At 39.8% G+C, this 17,121-nt stretch overlaps 1 protein-coding gene across 1 annotated transcript in view; it reads right to left on the reverse strand.

Annotated features, from left to right (window-relative positions):
* Window positions 1-1,088: 1,088 nt before the first annotated feature.
* OLFML2A (olfactomedin like 2A) overlaps window positions 1,089-17,121 on the reverse strand; it is a 68,050-nt gene continuing 52,017 nt past the window's right edge. The window contains exons 6-8 of the mRNA XM_075835502.1: window positions 10,570-10,848; window positions 6,483-6,668; window positions 1,089-5,783 (exon numbers count right to left, since the gene is read on the reverse strand). Coding sequence (XP_075691617.1) covers window positions 5,182-5,783; window positions 6,483-6,668; window positions 10,570-10,848 — 1,067 coding nt within the window. The 3' untranslated portion in view covers window positions 1,089-5,181. The remainder of the gene's footprint in view (window positions 5,784-6,482; window positions 6,669-10,569; window positions 10,849-17,121) is intronic.

A 17,121-nucleotide genomic window follows, 5' to 3' on the forward strand; every position in this document is an offset into this window, starting at 1 on the left:
CTTCTGTTTCAGACAAGGAACATTAAAAAAAGCATATTCCTAGGCCAGTGTGGGGCTACCAAACACCTCCTGTGTGAATGGCAGGGAAACATCTGCACCCACTAGCGGCATTTTTAAACCAACAATGGAGAAAGTATTTGTTGAGGCCATTGGTGAAATGAACATTTAACCCCTTTTAGCATTGCTCAAATCTGTAAATTGACAATTTCCTTCTAATGTTCTCAATTACTGGGAGCCGTGACCCCTTCGGCTCTCACCGGACAGAGCTTAATTGTAACCCAGCCAGCACCATTAACTTAAATGGTCATTCAGCCGCAATACCAGACACATCGTATGGACAAAAGTGTGTATTCCAGTGGTCGGACCACCAGCAATTATATATTGCTGACAGATCCTAGCAATTATATAACAATTAGTATGAAAGCACTTAAAATAAAGCAGTACTAATTATAAGACTATGTTATGAGCTTTTCAGGATCTCTTTGTCTAATATAACTTTTCAGTGGAAAGTTAGATAGATAGATAGATAGATAGATAGATAGATAGATAGATAGATAGATAGATAGATAGATAGATAGATAGATAGATAGATAGATAGATAGATAGATAGATAGATAGATAGATAGATAGATAGATAGATGATAGATAGATAGAATATTTTTCTAACCACTGCTTTAAAATAATTGGCTGTCATGCATTTTGCTTCAATTCTTGCAACCTTCCTTTCTTTCGCTGCTGTATAAAAATGTTGCATGTAGTAATAAGTGCAGCTGTAATGCAGAATCAAAGTGAGAAGTTAAATTTAGATCTAAATGAAGACGTTACAGTAATCTCTGTCTGGGAATGTAGAGCCCTGGAGTCACACATTGACTTAGAAATCTTAGTTACCAAATATAGGGCAAGGCAGACTTCAAACATCAACCTTTTTGTTTAAAATAAAAAAAAAAAGGAAAAATGTATTAAAATGTTACACATATATATAAATGTATTCAAATATATAAACTAAAATGTAACTAAAATGATGCCACCAATGAATTTCACTTCTTAGGCGGATTTCATTATATTTTATTATTTTCTTTTATTGTTCAGCAAAACATATAGTTTGTATAGAATTGACTCCTAAGTTACATTAATATAATAAAAATGAAATACGCCATATTCATTGTAACTGTTTTATACTGAGCACAAATGTCACTTGTACAAGAAGTTTACCTAGGACATATAAGCGGCAGTACTGAAAATGTGAAGGACTTGCATTAAATTATTCATCTGATGGATGCACATGTTATATACAAATAGTAAAGCAATATCCTAATTTACATACATGAAACTTTTTTAAAAATAAGGTGTATTTTCTATTTACAACAAATAAAGAATATATTCAACATATTTAATACGGCATGGCATGATATATAACAAAAAATAATATACTTCTTTTACATATACACGCACACGAAAGACACAAAACACAGAAAATAGGATTTTCCTAATCGGGTGGGGGATGGGTTGGGCTTGAAATCCATTTTTCCTAATTTAATTTGGCAGTTTAGTCAGACTGCTCCGGGCAAAAGACCAGATTCTAACTAACACGTATGTCCAACTAGACGCTTGTCACTTAACACTTCTGTCTGTCTTGTGTGTGGTCAGCTCTACACAATTATGGAAAGGAGTCACATAAAAGATTTCGTTTTGGCTGTATTCAAGACATTTGCGCAGAACATGTCTATACTTTATTCCAGCACAAGCTTATTAGAGTATAACAATAATATATATTATACTTTTAGTTCTTATGCACACAGCAACCATAGGCACTGAGTGTGCTGCCATATGGTACTTCCATATGGCACCATATGCTCCCATAGAATATGGGAGCATATGGTGCCATATTTTTCCTTAGAAACATTGCTACTTGGGGAGAATGTCCTTTACTGTATGTGTTGGAAGATTTCACAATTTCTTTCTCACATCTATAAAAAAAATTGCCTCGTTCCCGGTTATCTTCCATCCAACATGGCCGCCACTGTCTCAGACTTGATTAGGGGGCGTAGTCAGTAAGTCTGAGACACGACCCCCTCCTCCTCCTTCACTTCCCATTAATGGACCAGTGAAGGAGGAGGGTGCGTGTCCCATACTTGCAGACTACTCTCCCAGTGCAAGTCTGAGACAGTGGCGGCCATGTTGGATGAAAGACAACGGGGACCGAGAGCAAGGCAATGGAGGGAGAAGAACATTAGGTAAGTTAAAAATCATTCTCCTATCGGAAGCGATTCTCTCGTCTTTCTTTCATCATTACGTTTCTAGAGAACCAATAAAAACCAAAACACTGAAATGTAACATTTTATATGTAAAAAGCACTGAACAGTGCTTTATGGCTTAACATAGCAGCTAAGTGAAAATAAACATATATGTAATTTTAATACGGGAATCTAGCGTTGCATATTATTCTGAAATAATCCTGTTTTTATTCTTGTCACGGAGACATGTTAGAAAATTACATTGTTGGGGTTTGGGAACATGCTGAACCTACCTTCGACTTAATTCTGAGGCACCATAAGTTTTTGCTCTCATGTACAGTATTATGTAAGAATCGGTCAGAAAGAAATTTCGGGGCATGTGCCCACCACACAGCAGCACATGGAGTGTCTATAGGTGCATATTACAGGTCCATAATGCGGTTTGCCTTTGAAGTCAGGACTGCCTCCTATAACATCAGTCTAACTGTGTAGTCTGAAACGTTCTGATAAAATGAATTTGCCTCTGAAGTCAGTACCTTGCAATGCATTACATCTTTCTACCTGTATATGCCAAAAACTTATTTATAACTTCAGTCTGGCTGTGTAGTCTGGACCGCCCCCATAATATCAGTTTGCCCCTGAAGTCAGGACTGCCTCCTATAACATCAGTCTGACCGTGTAGTCTGAAACGTTCTGTTAACATCAATTTGCCTGTGAAGTCAGGACCACCCCCGTCCTCCCTCATTACATCAGTCAGACTGTGTAGTCTAGACCAACCCTGTCAACCTTGAATTTTCATGGTTAAAATCTTAATTTGGCCGCATGTAAAGTCAACACCAGCAATGCTTACTTCTTCAGCGCCAAAACTGTACAAACATTTTAAGGAATATACCACTCAACATATTGTAGGGATAGACCTAATTGGGTGACAGCAATGGATGGACTTTCTCTAATAAGTTGTGTTTGATATAAAATGCCTACAGGGCCCATTACCACGGTTTATACAGCTGGACATCTCAAGAAGTGCAGGTGCCTCAAAGATAGAAGAAATTATTATTTTTTTTAGTTGGTTGAGTTCTATCTGTGAGACACAAAATCGATATGATTCCTATAAGTAAATTACATTTTACTTAACTGGAGAAACACATGCACAGCTGTTACTTTAAATGCACGTAATAGCTTTCTGATGTGGATTGTGAACACTTCAACCAAAAAGGAAACATCTTGATCTATCCTAGAGCTGGAGAAACACCACAAAAAAACTAAAAACTTATAAGCTGTGGGAAATCACAGTTGGCATCAGTGAGCTGGCACACTGGACTTTTATTCCTTCAGGACTTGGCTGGATTTGCTTGTTAACACACATTTATCGAGTGAGAATGCACACGTGAAAAGAGACATTTCCGCAACAGAACAAAACTGTCAGACAAATAATCTTTCGCCCAAAAGGGCCGATTTGTTGTAAATGTTAAAGAGAATGTACACTATATTACTAGAAAGGGGTAAATGTTTGGAGAAAAATAACTGTTTCGTGAAGCACACACTGAGGTTAATGTATAAAAAGGTGATATGAAATTTAAAAAAGAAAAAGTGGAGCAAATGTGTCTTATTTATGTGACAATTGCACAAAAGCATATGTAGGTAAGGTATATGGAGATATGCAGGATCTCTACAACTGGTTCTACTGGTAGTGGAGAAGACAGATCTTGAGACAAAACTAGATGTACCTTCTTCACTTCCGGCAGTAGCAGTTGTGGAGAATCTTTGGTGTATACCTCCTTATACTGAAGACTCGCCCTTTCAGAAATCACGATGGATCTGCGGCATCAACTAATCCTATAGGCCCTTCATGGTGTAGCACCCATAATGCAGCCAGACCAGATGAGAACCTTTTTCCCCTGACAGTAATTATCCATTGTGTAACTAGGGGTAATCTGCCCTATGGAGCTCTTTGTTCTTTTAATAATACACTCAATAGAAGCACAAGAGTGTCTCAAGCTTTTCAAGGAATATATTTCAACTATTTGCCATTATATATTTTTGACCACAATTTTAGTTTTATGAAATATCTGGTTTCTTTTTTATAGGAATCCCTAAATGTCAATATATATATATATATATATATATATATATATACATATATATATATATATATATATATATATATACACTGTATATATAAATATATTTATGTCGATATTTTTAACTGCACTATTTTAAACACTCTAATTAAAATTCACTCCACCACCACACGTGCCTCACATGCTTTTCTTTAACATTGTCACCATTTATAAAGAAAATGTTAAAATTGTCATTTTGTCATGTTTAAAATTTTCATTTTTATGATGCAAAAAGTTAAGCTTTTCGTATAAAATTGGTAAGGACCACCCCATTATCTCATAAATATGTCCATAATTGTTCATTCTTGTTTTGGTTATTTTTACAAAATTGCCCCTCTTTAAATATGGTTACATTATAATATATATTCTTTCAACAAAATGTAGAAGTTCATTGTTTTGGGATAATTATACTACAAAAATGACTAAACTAAAATGTTAAGTGTAAGCGCAGGGTGACAGTAACTTTCTTTGGTGGTCCATCAAATACAAATTTGCTCCCAACTGTGTTAAATTTGTTCTCCTTCTTTAGGGGTTAAACTTAAAAATATAGAATGTCAAAAGGCCAAAAAAGAAATTGGCTTTCTTTTAATGCGTCGAGCCATTCATCTCATGTCCATTCACACTTTTACAATTTTGTTCAGCTTCTTTTCAATGGATTAGTCACATACCACATTTCTGGGCCATTACACTTGTCTTGGCCAGAGTATTTCCACCTCTTAACAGCCAGAGGATAATACTTTAGTTGCTCCCCAAGCAACACGTTATAACTGATGTGTAAAAGTGCTTTCTCTGTGGAGGACTGACCTACGTCCTAACAAGCTATTAATTCAGTCAACAAAGTTCACTTTGTATGTCAACTGGTGTCCATTGTCCCAGGCGAATAGTACTTTTTCTTTGGGATTATAGTCAATCTGTGTCGTAAAGGCATACTCATTAATAAAAGGCAACTTTGGATCTGCGTCGGTATCTGTGTGAGTGTCATAGGCATAAGAGATCTGTCCTTCTTTTTGGTTGTATACATCCACCGCATACAGGATGCCACATATTATAAAACAGTTTCCATAGGAATTACGTTTAAGGCCAGTTTTCCATGTAGTCTCCTTCTTCACGGATAAGTCATTAGGGTCAAGTTTACTGATAACTATGACTTCTTGCTGAGAGTAATCATAGTCAACAGACGGGTAGATGACCCATAGGCCGCTTTCATCTACGGCAAAGTCAATATCTGAGTGGCCTCTCCATTTCCATGGAGTGGTATCTTCATAAACTACGTCGTGTAGAAGAGTCCAGGCTGCTACAAAGCGTTGCTTCAAGTCATACTTAATGATGTTTTTAGTAAAAGCTCTGTTGTAATAAAAGGCTCCTTGAAATACAACGTGCCCTGTCCCGATCCAATTGTAAGGAACCTTATACAGATTACTCCAGCGACCTAAAAAAAAATAGGTAGATTGTAAAATAAAGCCTCACAAGTGGAAGTGACTTCTGTGACAAACTTAGGGTCCTCTCGCACGACCCAACATGGGCCGTGTAAATGAGCGCCGATCAACGAGACAGTTCATTGATCGGTGCTCGTTTGCTCCTTTCACAAGGAGCTATGTTTGGGGACGAGCGATCGTTACTACGATCACTCATCCTCATGCATTTCTATCATGTCGGCAGCGCGTCTCCCTGTTTACACAGCAAAATGTACTGCCGCCAACGATAATATTTCATGCTGCGATCAGCCGATGAACGAGGGTTTTCTCGTTTATCAACTGATCGTTGCCCTAGTTACATAGGGAACTGATCGAGACGAGCATTCACATGAACACTCGTTTGCCCGATGATTGGCGAATGTACAAGGGCCTTTACTATATCTGTTGATTTAGTCACTATGACCATATAAACACTTTTGATGTCAGGATCCAAACTAGATTATTAAAAAGACAACATAGGAGATTGGAGCAATGCACCCATCGTATTGACTTCAATATTAATAATATCAATATGAACTGTTATGACATTTGATTTCTAGTAGTAAATTATACTGTATTATGGAGCAATAAAATATAAAATATAAAACCAATGTATTATTCTTATTAAAAAAAAATATAAAAAATTGTACGTTATAAAATGAAAAATTTCCTACCTTGTTTGAAATTGTCAAGATTTCTGAACTCTACAAGATTATTTCCATAGTAATAATTGGTGACATAAATTCTATCATCCTTTGCTGCTGGGTCTTTCATCCAAGCTCCTTCATTGCGACCATAACTGTGATGTTTCTTGGGTGCCTCTACCGATGCAATGGTGCCTTCACATTCTCCTTCTCTGACTGAGAGAAATGACCTTACATTAGCAAGCGAGATCATTCGTGACATCATTTCCATCGCTGACTTACTGTCAGCACACAATAGCACTGTATTAAGTAAATTGGCTGTGAAACAAGGACAAGCGATTGGTGGAGATTGTCAGAACAGGAACGGGACCGAATCAATAAGGTAAATATGTTGAAATTTGTATTGTTATCCCATTTTTGCCATATTTAAGGGGTTTTCTTTACTATTGATGGCCTATGCTTATTTGAATTGTAGGGGGTCCAACTACATGCACCCCCACCATGCAGCTGAATGAAGTGGCCATCGACCATTGTTTACCCAGGCTACATATGGTTGTGGCTATATCTGGTACTACAGCTGGCTGCAACTCAGTCCCATTCAAGTGAATGGGACTGAGGTACTACAACTCAGTTCCGTTTAAAGAAGTTATCAGTATTTTAAAATTGATGGCTCGTATGGGCACAGCAGCCTCTTCATAGTTTACAAAGGTTTTATTCCTGTTCGTACTTTCGCACGCCATTACTTTCGTGGCGGCTGTGCAGGATATTTCAGCGTTGTCCCATTGAAAGGGACTGTCTGTTTTCAGTAAATGGATGTTACTTTTTGTATAATTGAAAGTTATACAATTTTCCAATATACTTTTTGCATTGATTTCTAATGATTTTTAAGATATCCGCTTGTTGTCATTTAGTAGGAACATTCGTGGCTTATTTCCAGTGGATAAAATTCTGTCCATGGTCATGTGATGGACACACAGGTGCACGGCTCGTTACAGTCGTTACAGTCGAACGCCATACAGCCCCCCCCCCCTGTAGGGAACGCCATACAGCTCCCCCATGTAGGGAACGCCATACAGTCCCCCTGTAGATAACGCCATACAGTCTCCCCTGTAGATAACGCCATACAGTCCCCCCTGTAGATAACGCCATACAGCCCCCCCTGTAGGGAACGCCATACAGCCCCCCCTGTAGGGAACGCCATACAGCCCCCCCTGTAGGGAACGCCATACAGCCCCCCCCCCTGTAGGGAACGCCTTACAGCCCCCCTGTAGGGAATGCCATACAGCCCCCCTGTAGGGAACGCTATACACCCCCCTGTAGGGAACGCCATACAGCCCCCCCCCCCTGTAGGGAACGCCATACAGCCCCCCCTGTAGGGAACTCTATAAAGCGTCCCCAACCCCCCAAAAAAATGCGACCTACAGTGTGAAAAGACAAAAGACATGTATCCCCTATCCACAGGATAGGGGATACATGTGTGATCGCTGGCAGCGATAAGGAGAACGGGGGACCGGTGCTCCATTCATCTCTACGGAGCTGACACAGACCCCGGAAGTCCGAGGTTTGTGATGGAGAACTTCAGGGGACTTTCAGTCCCCCGTTCTCCCTATCAATGCCAGCGATCACACATGTATCCCCTATCCCGTGGATAGGGGATACATGTCTTTTGTTTAATGGCAGAGCGGGGAGATACCTCCCTGCTCTGCCGTAGTGTTAAGTGTCGTTGCGCTGTAGCAGCCATAGCGGCTGCTAGCGGAGCCTCCGGCCATGGTGGGGGCCCGTGCTGGCGGGCGACACGGGCCCCCTCATGCCGCGGGCCCCGTAGCAGCCGATACGGCTGCTACAGCGGTAGTTACGCCACTGATCTTGGCTATGGCAGAGTAGTTTGTTGGTGCCCCACCTAGCACCCAGGGCACATATCCAGACAGCTATCCTTAGCTATGCCCCTGCCTTCTGGAATACAGAAGATTTTATTATTATTATTATTATTATTATTATTAGTTACTCTCTCCAATTTTTTCTTCTTTTTTTGAAGAACATCTGCCTGAAATAACCATCCAGACATCATTGCAGCTGTTTAACCCCTCAACACACCAGGACGCAGCGGTACGTCCAGGTGCAGGGGGAGAAGTATGGATCACACTCCATATGCTGCAGGTGTCGGCTTTTAAAACTTAAAAGTTAAAGAAAAAAACCTTTTCCCATTTTTCCTCTAAAGTAATGTAAAAAATAAAAAAAGTTAACAAAATTGCTATTGCTGCGTCCGTAAAAGTCTGAACTATTACAATATATCATTATTTAACACGCACGTTGAAAAACGTAAAAAATAAAAATGTAAACAGCAAAAATTGCTGGTTTTTTTTATCAACTTGGCTCCCAAAGATTTATGGCTCTCAGAATGTGGTGAAACAAAACTATTTTAAAAAAAATAAAAGTTTTTTTTTTTTTTTTAAGTAGTAAAATATTAAAAAAATATATAAATTTGATATCACCATAATCGTATTGAGCCACAGAATAAAGTTAATTTGTTGTTTTTACCACTCAGTGAAATACGTAAAAGCGGAACCCGAAAAATAATGGTGGAATCACAGTTTTTTCCAATTTCAGCCTGCAAATAATTTTTTTTCAGCTTCCCAGCACATTATATGGTACTTTAAATGCTACAAAGCCCTCACACCACTCTATTGACGGAAAAATAAAAACGTTATGGCTCTAGAAGTGAAAAACGAAAATTAAAAATGAAAAAATGGCTGTGTCCTTAACTTTTCACTAAGTCACATAAGTTGAATTGGTTAAATGACCTGAATATTGTTTTTCTTTTTTTTCCTAGACGCCCCAGGTTCCAGAGATATGGCTCACTGTTGTGTTGGATCCCTATATGCTTATTTGCTGTAGTTAGCGAAGTGAAGTGATTGGGAGAAAAGGCTGCAATACCTGTGAATCGCCGCTACATCTGTGTCGACGACTCACAGTGAGCAGGTGGAAATGAAGGGAAAGCAGCGCTCGTACGAGTTCTGCACCCCCTTCAAAACAACTGATCAGCGGGGGTCCCAGGAGTCGGACAGCGACTGATCAGATATTGATGGCCTATCCTGATGATCATAGGCCATTAATTTTTAGGGACTGGAAAACCCTTTTAATTCTTCCAAAAAATATAACATCATAAACACATACAATGGCCACTATTCAGGTATTTTGCACCAATGAAATTGGTAAATTTGGAATTGTATGACTATTTGAAATTCTTTTTACAGCTGCTATGAACAGTCGTATATTTGCGCTACTAATTTTTTAACTTTTACCTTTAATAAATAAGTCTAAAAGTACATTCACAGCCTGACCAATTTTCTTGGCGATTTTCATTTTTTGGCGTAAAAAAAACAATGTTTGCACAATGTTTTGGGGAAATATTAGATGCCACTTTTTAACCTGTGTAAATTCTCCTAAAATCAGGCTGAATAATAAACGTGGGCCAATGTTCTTAGGATTTGTACAATTTGGGAAGAATTTTTCACACAGTTGATATCTGGAGACTTTGACAGTAAAGTTATCCGTATGCACTAATCATGTGTTTGGGGACCTCCCAACAACTTGACGTCACGGAAAACGAGAATCAAGCATATGAAAACATGCCTGCTCTTTGGTTATGCCAGAAGATACCGTAAGTCACTACCAGAAATGTCTATGCTATCTAATGACTATGGCGGAATTTAAAATGTACCTCCACTTGTGATCTCCTGCCTGACCAGACATCGGGCATGGAGAGACCTCTGCCCACTGGGCTGTACAATTTTCTTGGCAACCATATGACGCCCAGAGAGTATAGTGCACATGTCCTATTAATTAGAATTGGACCCAAGCACGATACACTTCAGGCGTCATACGGTTGCTACATAAACTGTACAACACCCAACCAATCCCAGGTTAGTTCATTTTGTTTTATTTAATATCTTAAAAAGCTGTTGAAATAATTTTCTGATATGTTGAAAATTATTTATATAGACGTCTACTACTATTGTATCTGATATGCATTATTTCATCCGAAAAAAAATAGCATTTTTAATTCAAATATAATTTTTTTTACTATGGGATTACATGCTATATACACAATTCATACCTTTAATATTATTTTCTGCTTCAGAACCAAGTGCTGCAAAAGAAAGCATTGTCACAAAGTAGTCTGGGCTGGTGGTAGTTGTAGCCACTGTTGTAGTAGTTGTACTCTCCGTTGTTGTGGTGGGAGTTGTGGTAGTGGCAGTAGTAGTAGTTGTAGTCGTTGGAGGGGGTTTCTCAAAGTCCACAGATCTTTCCTCATGGATGATGTGAGATTCTGAGATGTTGGCTGCTGCTTTGACATCTTGTCTTTCTCCTCGCACAGACAACCTGCCCGTGTTCTCTATAAATGGAAATAAATCATTGAGAAATGTAGTTGTTATATTACAGATATACAGGAGATACTTAGCAACATTATAGTAAACTCAAGGTCTACTCACAATCTCAATGGTAGGTGATATAGGCCTAGTTTAGAAGATCATTTCAGACTCACTGATAAATACAGTGTATATCAGACTCAATGAAGCCATGACATCAAATCATGCAGTTCATATACATATATTGCTGCACAGTCGTCGCACCATAAAACGTTCCCAACATTTACCAGGGACCACCAATGCGTGCACTTGGCACAATAATGTATTATATGGTCACCTATCAAATCCAGGTGGTGCTGTTAGGTAAAGCATCATTTTATAAAATATTGGTTACATTTTGGTAACATATTAAGCTCCGGCACCATTAGAAAAAGAAAGTTCGGGTAAGCTAGGAAATAAAAAAAAAATATCCACCCTAATAATGCATGATTCCAAAAGGTAAAATATTCTCACTGGATGGAGAGGCACCAATGAGCCCGGGTCATCTCGGGATTATATACATGTCTATTTCAATTACTATTACGAGCATGATAAAGCACCGAGTTTTAATAAAATATATAATTAATGTTGATCTTGAGCATACTTGTGTATATGCCAGATGCTAAGCATGGAATAAAGTCTATGTCCAGATTTTATTAAATCTTATTAAAAATAAACACATTTCACTGGATCATTTCCTAGCTATGAACATTAGATGTGCACCATTTCCCTGCTTTTAAAAGGTAAAAATTCTGACACATAACATGGAGGTGTCTACTACCATGAAAGTTGCAATCACAGGGATACTGGTGGTCACATAATAAATAACACAATCATACAGTGGGGGAGCAAGTTCTGTGTACCCAGGCCACCAGGGCACCCTTCAATAGCGACAGGTGAGTGATGCGTCCTATGTTACAATACAGGTTGCACATACCTATGGCTGGCCCTGCTTGTAAAGTACAGTAGGCACAGCTATAAGGTGCAGGCCTGCATGGCAGACTAAGAAGGTGGTGCAGGGGAGGAGCTTAGGCCCGGAGAGAGGAAGCAGACGCCATATCCCACGTAGTGTGGCACGAGCAGCATTTCCGCCCTTTACAGCTAGGTGTTTGCTGTTCATTTGTATGTTGGGGTCCAGCAATACATTTTTTTTTCATATGTGTGAAGTGTTTGTTGCGGCAACTAACGATGGCGGGTGGGAGTCCATAGAGTTGGTGGAATAAATTGGTGGCAGGTATGGAACTCCCCAATGTTATGCTACGTTTTTGGGTCTAGACAGTTTTGGGGCACTGTAGGGTGGTGTCCCTCGAATTGGGTAGATAATGAGTATATGGCAGCTTGTATGGATTGTGGTATGATCCGGAGGTGGAGCTAGTTATGTTAATAGGGGGTGTATTTTAACGGTTGATACAGGAAGGTTATAATAATAAATTTGTTTGTATTTTTGATATAATAAACGGCTGCTGTTGGCCTAGATGCCATTTTAGCTCCATTTGCCGCTCCACAACAAGTGATGATGCATTGCATGCCCACGCCGCTTCATTACACTGGGGGTGGCGCTAAGTGTAGAAAACGGTGTAAGCCCATTGGCGCTGTCAGGAGTATATTGGAGGGAGAAGAGAGAGGAGATTGAAAGCTGCTGAGGAGATTGTGCACTGATGGAGCAGCTGGAAGTGACGATGGGACAACGGCATTTAACTGGCAGAGGTTCTGAGAGCAAGCTGTGGGTTGCAGAAGTCTCCCCAATGTGTGCGTGTTCGTTTGTGTGAGCAGTTATGGGTGTGGGAAGTCTGTCCATGAACAGCAAGTGAGAAGCCATTTTTCGACCTTCTAGGCCTTATTGCCAGACCAACCCCTGTATCGGAGTGTGACCTTGGCGCTGTATGCGAGAGTGTATACCAAGCAAGAAAACATTGCCTGCCTGAGCCGTGCCTAGTTTTGTACTGGGAAGATCTGAGTATATATGGCTATGTGCACCATTGGCACCAGTCTGAAATGAGTAAAGTTTGAGTTCGCAACTACATCTCCTGTCTTCAAGCCATCTTTCCCGCGACATCCCTGCAGGTGGCCATATACCACCTAGGCCGCACCTTACAAATGGATGGGCCTGTGGTTAATATTTAAGGTGATAGATACTCATGTCAAGAACAAGCATCGATCTTTGGTGGGTGGAGACTATGGGATAACCAGGAGTCTTTGTGGTTCCATGAACTAGTATATTGGTGCCTGTATAATGGAACCTAAGAAAATAAATGTATTAGTTAAACCTTATTACACAAGGTAACAAGGGCTGAGAAGAATTCTATGCTTGTGAGTCTGTACAAACAAGACAAATGGCTATGTTGAGGAAACCATCTGATTTGTCTGGATAATGTTTGCCTGTCAAAGTGCGGGGTGGAGAACCAACATATTTCAGGAATTTTAAATAGCCATTTGCATTGCTTGTAAAAATATTGACTTTCATGAAGTAGTAAAACTGTACTAATTCTACATACTGCATGTCACTGACAGTTGACTTGGTGAGCCAAATGCAAACAAATACACTAGACAACGGCGGAGGTTTTGCTGCTTCCTCCATAGGATGCCGTAATGTCACTGATAGTTATTGAAAGCACTTACAATGCTACATGTCTCAGAAGACTTAACCCTGATGAAAACATATCCATATCCTTCCTAGAAGTCTTGTAAACTTGGCTCTCCAGCGAGGAAACTGAATCTGAAAGGGAGTCCCTGGTGCAGATTCTAACTAGTAATTTTATATGTAATAAAAACAGCATACAAATTGAATGACATGAATTCATGAATTTTTACGTGCAATAAGTCAAAATATATTGGTAGGAAGTGGCTCAAAAAAAAGAAAAGAAAAGCGCTTTATAGTGGAAGGTTAGATATTTGTAGAGAAGAAATAGTGGGGCGCTGCTACTAATGAATGCGGAATTTAAGCAGGAGGTAGAAATAAAAGTATTTTTCGTTTTCTCTAGTAAAACAGAGCTTAAAAGGCATAACATGTTTTAAGAATAAAAAGAACAATAAAGTAATAAAAGAAAGAATCGACAGCTTTCCTTTCAGAACTGAACCAGTTTCTTCTTCAAGGAAAAATATATTTTTGCGCTGAAGAAGCGGACCAGTACAGTCCCGAGACTGGCTGGAACAATTCTTAAAATATTTCTTGCCTTTTAAGCTTTGTTTTTATAAAAGGAAAATAAAAATACTTTTATTTATATCTCCTGCTATTTCTTCTCTACAAATAAAAGATATATTAGTAGAGATGTAGCTATTCGAGGTGCAGTGGTAACAGTTGTACCATGGCCCTTGTGCCTGATAGGGCACCAAAGGCCTCACTGCCAAATAAAAAGACCAGTATGATAAATGTCACAAGGCAAATGGGGGGTGTTACAGATTTTTCATTGGGGCCCAGGAGCGTCAATTACGCCTCTTTATATTAGTTTTTACATTGGCCAATGAAAGATTACAAAATAACTGACTAGAAGATTACATATTAGGTAGTATTTGCCAGATAAGTGGATATTATTTTCTGAAGAGACTAAAGGTCCTTTTACACGGCCCGTCCTGGGCTGTGTAAACGAGCGCCGATCAACGAGACCGCTCCTTGATCGGCGCTCCTTTGCTCCTTTCACAAGGAGCTATGGATGGGATAAGCGCTTGTTACCCTGATCGATCATCCCCCATTTATTATTATCATGTTGGCAGCGCGTCTCCCTGTTTACACAGGGAGATGTGCTGCTGACAACGATAATATTTTACTTTTTTAAAACTATACGATCAGCAGATGATCGAGCGTTTGCTTGTTCATCTGCTGATCGCTGCCCTGTTTATACAGAGCAATTATCGGCAACGAGTGTCCTATGAACAATTGCCTTAAGATAATTTCTAAAGATGGACATTTCGGATAACAGATTGCAATTCCTTACATGTTGTTCGTGCCAAGTGCAATGTTTTTGGAAGCTCTTTAATGTGGGTGTATTCTGTAAGCTACTGTTACGTGCTTGGTTGAGACATCGTGTTTTTAGTCCTGGTTCTACATGCATTATAGAGGGGGTGTTTAATCTCCATTGTCTGTAGCCAAGGATATGACCTGAAGTTGAGGTTTTACTGATGACACTACCATCTGCAGGTGGGCTCAGCACCGCACATTATAGCTGTACCACAACATATGATGAAAACAACAGAGGAACATTTGGAAAATATCTTCTTTTCCACAGAACGTATTCCCTTCGGAAAATTGGCTGGCAAGAGTGCTCGGCATCCATGCTGGAGCTATGCCAGTTGTCTGATGTATCACTGAATAACCTCGGCAGAGGAGTATTCCACACTATTAGCTCCACCAGAATGGATGGACTTGATTATGTGAAGAATAAAGACACTATACTGTGTGGCTCAAGACCTTATAGGAAGTTGCCTCACGTTTGATCTAATGCAGATAGCACAGGAGACAGTTTGATGGGAAACAGCTGGATTTTGGAATGTTATCAAGAAAACACTGAAAAGTAGAGTTGGAACCATGCAGCTTTGTCATTACATATTCTCAAGTGCATTCCTCCATGCAGAAAGGGAGCAGATCATCTGAGGTATCATCTTGCCTACAGACACTATAAAAAAAACTCTACAGATGACATCGGTCAGCAATGTGCTGTAAAAAAAATACATTTCTGGGATGAATCAAAGCAGAAACCAACAAATTTTTGAGCTGCTTATCTTTGTAATGTCAAGACTATATAGAGAGACATGCAGAAACAAATCCAGCTGCCTATGAGATGAATGGCAAAAGAAAATGATTACTCACCTTCACAAGAACCCCGAATGTGTTGTCCGCTATCAGCCCTTGTCTAATGCACTACTAGGACCTAGTAGGTGGAAAGTCCCTGACTGCGAATGTCACTTTTTATACCAATCTGGGATAAACACTGGGGGGCAGGCAGGGATAGCATTGGGGTACAGAAGTCTAGGGGACCACCTGTTAACAGAGCCTCAGTGGAGAGGAATAGTTGGTAGTTACTGCCAATGATGGCAGGCATGAGGAGAACTTCAGTATGTACAGAGACTCAGAACCAAACCTAAAAATGGTTACATTTTACAATCAATGGGACAGATTTACGAAGACCGGCGTATCATACTTCAGCCTTAGCTTTCTGCTCCGTGTGAGCAAGATGCGACAGATTTATTAAGAGACGCAGGCCTCTTGATAAATCTGCTTCATCTCTCTGCTGGTCGGGCGCCACATTTCCCCCTATTGGACATAAAATAGGAAAAAATTATACTCACCAATCCACTTTGCCTCTCCCCTCGGGAACCCCTCAGGCTTCCTCAGTATGCCATGGGTCATACAAGGTCCTTACGACGAGCCGTGTCACATTAAACATCCTGACGCTGCCCGGCGTCAATAGCTTGTATGAGCGCGGCATGCTGAGGCAGCTTGAGGGGACTCAGATGGGGAAGGTAAGAGGATGTGAACATACATTCATTTTTATATTTAGAATTTTTTTATCGTCCGATGAGCAGGACGTAGTCTGATCTGGGGAGCAACGTACGGGGTCCAGCATGTTCGCCTACTGTACCTTACTACACCCTACAGAGTTAAATCTATACCAGCTAGGAACTAGCGTAGATTTTTCCCTGTAATTTACACCTGGTGGGAATTATATTAAGTTTGTAGCGCCACCGCCCCCTTTTTGTAAGCCAAGCTCTCTTTTCCCAAAGTGCTGAGGGCACCGAAAAATTGCCAAGTTGCAATTTTCAACACAAATTGTGAATTTTGGGCCTTTTTGCAATTTTTCTATGCCAGAAAACTGGTGTTAATAAATTCCCCCAATATGTAAATGTGCATAATGGACATGAGCCCCCTATTACTATGGACTGTCACACTTGTGTTTAGCAGGGTTGTTGCAAGGAAATATATATTGACAGTGCAGGTCCAGTAAACAAAGCTGATAGCGTCCCTAGGAACTAATAACACTTCAACTTTAATTTAGTAAGTGTTGCCTTAAAACCAAATATCTAATTGATGAAAGAAATAATGCAAACCTATGATGATATCTAAAACTGCCAAAGACCCAAATAAGCAGCAAACACGCAACAATGTCTCTTAAAGGGATTTTTCTACCATCCTAGCAATATGCTATCACTTCTTGTTGGGATACCCATCGATCCTCAGAATGAAGTCATCCCTGCACCTCGGTGCCTTAAATCTTAGGATCAGCGGGGCTCCAAGTGGTGGGACCTCCACCAATTATTAAGTCCTG

The sequence above is a fragment of the Rhinoderma darwinii genome, chromosome 8 (assembly GCF_050947455.1).
Source record: "Rhinoderma darwinii isolate aRhiDar2 chromosome 8, aRhiDar2.hap1, whole genome shotgun sequence".
NCBI lineage: Eukaryota > Metazoa > Chordata > Amphibia > Anura > Rhinodermatidae > Rhinoderma > Rhinoderma darwinii.